The sequence below is a fragment of the Brugia malayi genome (assembly GCF_000002995.4).
Source record: "Brugia malayi strain FR3 genome assembly, contig: Bm_v4_Chr2_contig_001, whole genome shotgun sequence".
Classification (NCBI taxonomy): Eukaryota; Metazoa; Nematoda; class Chromadorea; order Rhabditida; family Onchocercidae; genus Brugia; species Brugia malayi.
The window spans coordinates 11,174,800-11,181,382 of NW_025062476.1; the positions used below are offsets into that span (position 1 = coordinate 11,174,800).

The 6,583-nt window shown below is 21.3% G+C and overlaps 1 protein-coding gene across 1 annotated transcript; it reads left to right on the forward strand.

The window, feature by feature from the left end:
* Positions 1-3,201: 3,201 nt before the first annotated feature.
* Positions 3,202-6,340, forward strand: Bm8990 (Uncharacterized protein; the record flags this gene model as incomplete). The annotated part of the gene is made up of 9 exons (XM_043079239.1): positions 3,202-3,254; positions 3,552-3,625; positions 3,699-3,813; positions 3,984-4,090; positions 4,596-4,661; positions 4,777-4,932; positions 5,252-5,430; positions 5,684-5,880; positions 6,148-6,340. 9 exons carry the CDS (start codon positions 3,202-3,204, stop codon positions 6,338-6,340), a joined length of 1,140 nt encoding a protein of 379 aa, XP_042935173.1.
* Between the last annotated feature and the right edge of the window lie 243 nt (positions 6,341-6,583).

The window sequence follows — 6,583 nt, forward strand, 5'->3', positions numbered from 1 at the left end:
TGCATATTATTAGCATTACTTTTATTAATATTATTATAATGTTATTATTAATAATATATTAATATTATTATATTATTAATATTAATATTAATATGTACCATTGTTATATAAGTATTATAATCAAATTATTATATCTATTATATTTCTTATTATTTTACAATTGTATTATTTCATTATATGGTAATATATATTCCATTATATTATTATTATTATTATTATTATATTATTATTATCATTATTATTATTATTATTATTATATTATATATTTTATATATTATGTACCATTGTTATATAAGTATTATAATGAAATTATTATATCTATTATATTGCATTATGTAGTATAATATATTATGTTATATATTGAGTTATTATTATATTGTATCATATATTTTATATTATTATGTTATATATTATTCTCTATTATTATAATAATATATATAATATTCTAATTTACATTTTATTATATAATAATATTGGAGTATCATGTTTTATTATATTTATATTATTATATTCTATTATGTTATATCACATTATTTTATATATATATTATTGTATTATTTTATATTATTTACTATACTATTATTTTATTGTATTATATTACATATAATGTATTTTATATTATTATATAATCTTATACTATTAATACATATTTAGTTACATTATGTTATAATATATCATATTGTACTAATATTATGTATTAATATATTTCTTTGTTATATTATATTATATGTCATGCTATAATCATATTATGTTATATCATTTATCACTACTATATTATATATGTTATACTATAATGTCGTGTATATGTTATATATTTTATTATCAGTTTTTATTGTTTATATTGTATTATTTTATTAATATTATATTATTATATTTCATTATATTATGTATTATGTTATAATATTATTATATTATTATCGTGTTATTATAATAAATTATTATTATTATATTATATATCTTTTTTATTATTATATTCTATATGAAATACTCATATTATATTAATATATTGTATTATATTGTTGTATTAAATAATTTTTATTGCTATTATTGTTATTATTTCTATATTATATATTATTAATACAACAATTATTATTATATCAATTTATTATATTGTATTATATTAGATACATTATAATGCTGTAGATTATATTATTATTGTTATATTGTATTATATATTATTATAATAAATTTTGTTATATTATTACATCATTCTGTATTATTTTATAATGTTATTGTATCGTATTTATTTATTATTGTTATGCATTATTTTATATTATTTTATATCATACAGTATTATAATATGTAATATCATATCACATTATTATCATATATTATATTGTATTATTGTTATATTATTATTTTATATTATGTTATAATTTAACATTATATTTTTAATATTATATTATTATAGTTCGCTATATTTTATATTGTAATTGTGTTATTACTATAATAATATTACTGTATTATTGTATTTTTTTATTAATATTATATTATATATTATAATTATTATATTATAACATTTTCTAATGATTATATTACATTGTATTATATTATAATTTTATTTCTTATGTTATCATTCTTATATTATTCTGTTATTATTTTATTATATAATATTATATATTATACTGTATTGTTTTGAGTATTCTATATTATTGTATATTAATATTACTAAATTATATATTATTGTTATTTATACAATTATATATAATAATATCATTATATTATATAATATATGTAGTAATGGTACCACATTTATATAATAATATTACTATATCATATATTATATTATTACTATTTATATAATTATATTATTGTATTATATTTTATATTATTTTTATATTGTCTTTATTGCATCATTTTATATTATATATTACATTTTGCTTTGTTATGATGTAATGAAATGATGGGAATTGAATCTTTAAATCGCGCCAATGTGTATTAATCAGTTGGTGAAATTCATTTTTTGTATTGAAAAATCACGACATGATTAATTGATGTCACCTGTAGGTCGTTTTATCGTTTGAGAAGCATTTGAAGATAATATTTTCATAATATTTGCATGATTAAGAAACCATATTAATCAGATGAAGGGGGTTCATATTCGATGAAGGCATAATGTCAACATGGTTAGTAATTTCTGTTTATAATTTTAGGTCAACGGATTAATAATTTTAATTCTTTTTTTAATTTAAATAAAATTTTGGTGATGTTTATTATTAATTGTAAAAAGTAGCTGGATGATTTCAATTTTCAATCCTTTTCAATGTACTTATTAACTGATTTTTTGCAGGTGTGATATACTGGCAACATTTTAAGGTAATATTTTATCTAGAAGATTGACATAGCTGACATAATGCTGATGAAATGCATATTTTTATAAACTTTTTTGCTCAATTTTTAAAAAGTGATGCTGGAAAATTCATCGCTTCGTTGCGCAAGTCAAAGAGTAAAATTAGTTTTCGTAATTTTTGTAAAAATTGAATTGAAAAAGGGTAAATCGTATCACTTATTCTTCTATCACTTAATAACCATTTAGCGTAATATTTTTATAAAATTTTCTATCATGATTGTCTAAACTATGTTACCATCATGGGGAAAAGTGATATCCGATGAAAATATGGCTTCATGCAAAATTTCGAACTAATCGAACGATTTCTATATAATTTCTATTTCTATATACGGCTGTAGCTGTAAGTGTTGCTTTTTATATTTCACAAATTGTTATGAATATTCAGAAATTAGACACAATTTTCAATCTGATATCATAAATTTGAAATGGATTGATGGGAAGTAAGTATAATCAATAATGGCACAGTTATTATCAGGTGAGAATTTTCTGTTTTATTAGTTAATTTTGCGCTATAAATTAAATGATTTTGCTACATTTTTTATAATTTATTGCATACAGTCGGTTGCTTGTTGGTTGCTTTTAATTTTTAGCTCTTTCCTTCCAGTTGAAATTGTCTCAAAAGTAGTGCTGGTAATATAAGCCTTAGTTGTTCTTTGTTCTTCAAGTCATTCGGAATATTTCTTTATCAAAAAAAAAAAAAAAGAATCAATTATTTCTCACTTACTTTGATTTAATTAAAATTAATTAATTTGACATCATTAAAAAATTCAGAGTTCGTTTCATTTTATTGCATATTTTAAGGCATTTCTTAGAAAACAAATTTGTCAAAATTTATTTCAACTAATATATCAATGGCTACAATGGGATCATATTCTACATTACAATCATCCGATTTTTGCTGGAAGTACGAATAAATTAGAAATAGATAAGCTAATTTATTAAGTATTGATGCATTCGAAATTTAATCTTTTCTTTCATTTTTTTTGTTTTGATAAGAGGAAGGAAGAATTGTAAATTAATTCAAAAAAATATCGTGAAAACATTGAAGTAATTACGATAAAAAAAACTGTTGAAAATTAATTTTTCAAAAAAAAAAATAAATAAATAAATAATAAGCAAATGGCCAAGCACACATAGCCTAAAAATAAATAGTTGGAAAAGAATTTTTGTCTTGATGAATAATTTGAAATCATTTGCATAGATCATCAGCAAAAGATGCATTATCATCGGAACATTTAGATGAAGGAGCACGTCCAGTATACTCGAAACAATTTGGTAATAATTCAAATTACTCAAAAAATTTACTCAAATTACTAATTTATACTTTTAAAAAATCTTCTTTTTTCAGTGCTAACAAATGATATACAACATTTTATACCAGAATATATACGTGAGAAATTTCATGAACCAATTGAGCCAAATTTGTGTACAATTAAAGTAACTTGTAAAGCTGAAAAGAAGGAGTAAGTAGTTTGTTGCGTAGAAAATTTTGAATTTCATAATTTTAATTATTTTATAACTTTTTAATTTTAAGATTTCCGACATTAATTCCATTTTTTTTTTCCTAATCATCTAAGAAATTTTTTATATTATAATTTGTAGAAATATGCATTTTAACCAAAAATCTATTCAGACAGCTATTTTATACATTTCAATTGAATTGGTATAAAGATAAAACGCATATCGACACTGACAGTAGTGATATGGTAATTTCCAAATCAGAAAAGTCACCGATAAATGGTATGCAAAATTAAGATCAATAATGTATTTGCATTGATTTATCCTTTCGTTGTTAGATATACTCTTGTTACTTAGATATTCCTACTGCTAAATCTGTTAATGAGTAGGCCGAATAAGTATTAAATTATCGATTAATTGGAAAGAAAATTGATAATAGCTCTCTTTAGTAAAAAGTGGTTGCTTTAGAATATAAATCGATCATATTGCATTGATCCAATTATATCTTGATTTAATTTTGATTCACTTTCATATTACTTTTTAAAAATAAATTCTAAAACGAAAAAGATTGTCTTCTTTTTAAAAATATTATTCATCAATCAATAACAATGTGATCCATAATGATCCTTTTTTTGTATCTTTCCTTTTGTCAGCGTTAACTGTAAACTGTTAAAACATTAAGCATTTCTTCCCAACTAACAGTAATATCCCATTTGTCATTTATCAAAATTTGCATAACTCAAATTTAATAATTTTATAAATAGTATATATGTGAATCTAATTATAGTAATACAACAAAATGAATTAAAACAAGAACGACCGTTGCAAAGTTTAGAAACAAGCGTTGAAATAGGTATGTATCAATCATTTTATCTATTTTTATCATCAAAATTTGTGCTCTTTTTATTTATCTTTAAAAAAATATTAAATGACAATGACGAAATTAAATATATTTTCAATTATTATAGCTCCAACAACAACATCAACAGGTGAAGAAATCCGTTCCTGTGATGGACCGTGTGGAAAAATGCGATCCGTAAAAGAACTTTGGGTGCATGGACGTTGTGAACACGCAATCTGTCGTTTTTGTACCATTAATGCACCAATGGTTAAAAATATTGATGGTAAAATTTTGATGAATAGTTGAGATAAGAATATTATTATTAATTTTGGAATATTTCAATTAATTTTGGTTTTTTTTTTTTTTTTTTTACTAATTTTGAAATATTTCACTATATAAGTTGCAAATGATAACTATGATAAATTTGAATTGTAATGTGCCTTATATATATTCCTAAAATTGAGAAAAAAAAAAAACAAAAACAAAAACAGAAACGATGAATGCAGCAGTATTAATTAATTGAAACAACAATTTTCAAAAAAAAAAAAAAAAAAAAAGGAATAAAAATAATTGAGGTAAAGAAATTTTTGAAAAGTTTTCAGGTACTCCAGGATGTTGTAATCGAGAATGTTTTGCAAGTGATTTAGCAGCACTTTGTCCAGATCCAATTCAACGTCATAAATATTTTCAAAATATTATTAATAAACGTAAAATTGACGAAATCATTGCAACAGGTCACAGAAATAATAGTAACAATAGAAAACGATTGCAGGAAGCTATGGTATTATATTGAAATTTTTCAATTTTTATAGAATATTGTATCAAAACGATAAAAAAAAAGAGAGAAAAAAACATTTATCTTTTGATTTTGATATTATCGAATTAAACTTAAAGAATATTTAAAATGTAATATCCAGTGAACATTAAAATTTTAAGAATTTCTGATATCTTAGTTAGATAATTCAGGAATACCACCATTTTTTTTTTTTTATAATATGGAAGATGAAATAATCATTTATCATTTTTGTCTGAAGAAGTTATCATCTACAACTCAAACTTCACCAGTAAACAAACGGATGGGAGCGAAACGAGATTTGAAAGAGTTAATATCAGTTAAAGTGCTCATTCTCGAGAAAGGTCCAATAGGAACAATTTCTCGTCGTTGTTCTATCAATGAAATTGGCTCTACCGAATCGCTACGTAGCACATTGCAGTGGATTGCTGGCTATGGGTTTATATTTTATTTTATTTCATTAAATCGTTTTCCACACTAATTGTATTAACTAATTAATTAATTAATTTTTAAATTACGATTATTTAAAATTATGACTATGCTTTCACAAATTATCTAGACAAATATTTAATATTCACGATAAACTAATTACACTGCTATTGATGTTTAGTATTATAAATTTCAAGAATTCAAAATTATTACTTTTCATCCTTTGTTTTATCAGCTGTTCAAGTTTTGAATTAAAATTTAAAAATGATATTTTAGACAAAGCCTTCATAAATGTCGCATTTTTGTCAATTATGGTGAAAGTGATGATAATTCAAAGTTAAAAGAAATTAATTTAAAGCAATACGGTGATAAGAAAATTAGCAGTTTTCCATCAGTTAATGGAATGCTTAGTTTTGTGATTGATTACATCAATTTAATTGGAGGAAGTTCAACTTCATCCTATATTTGATCATTCAATAATTTTCACTACCGCTACGAAAATTCAATAAACAAATTTACAATTGAATTCCTTAATATTTATTAATAAATATCTCAACTATCTCAGTTTTCCCTCAATTTCGACGTCATTGTCAATTAATCAAGCAATTAAATTCAAAAAAGTAGTATTGAAATATGCCAAACTTTGTTACATCTATCTTATAAACATGGCACTTTTCTTTCAATCTAACTAAAAAAAAACTAACAGAAGAGT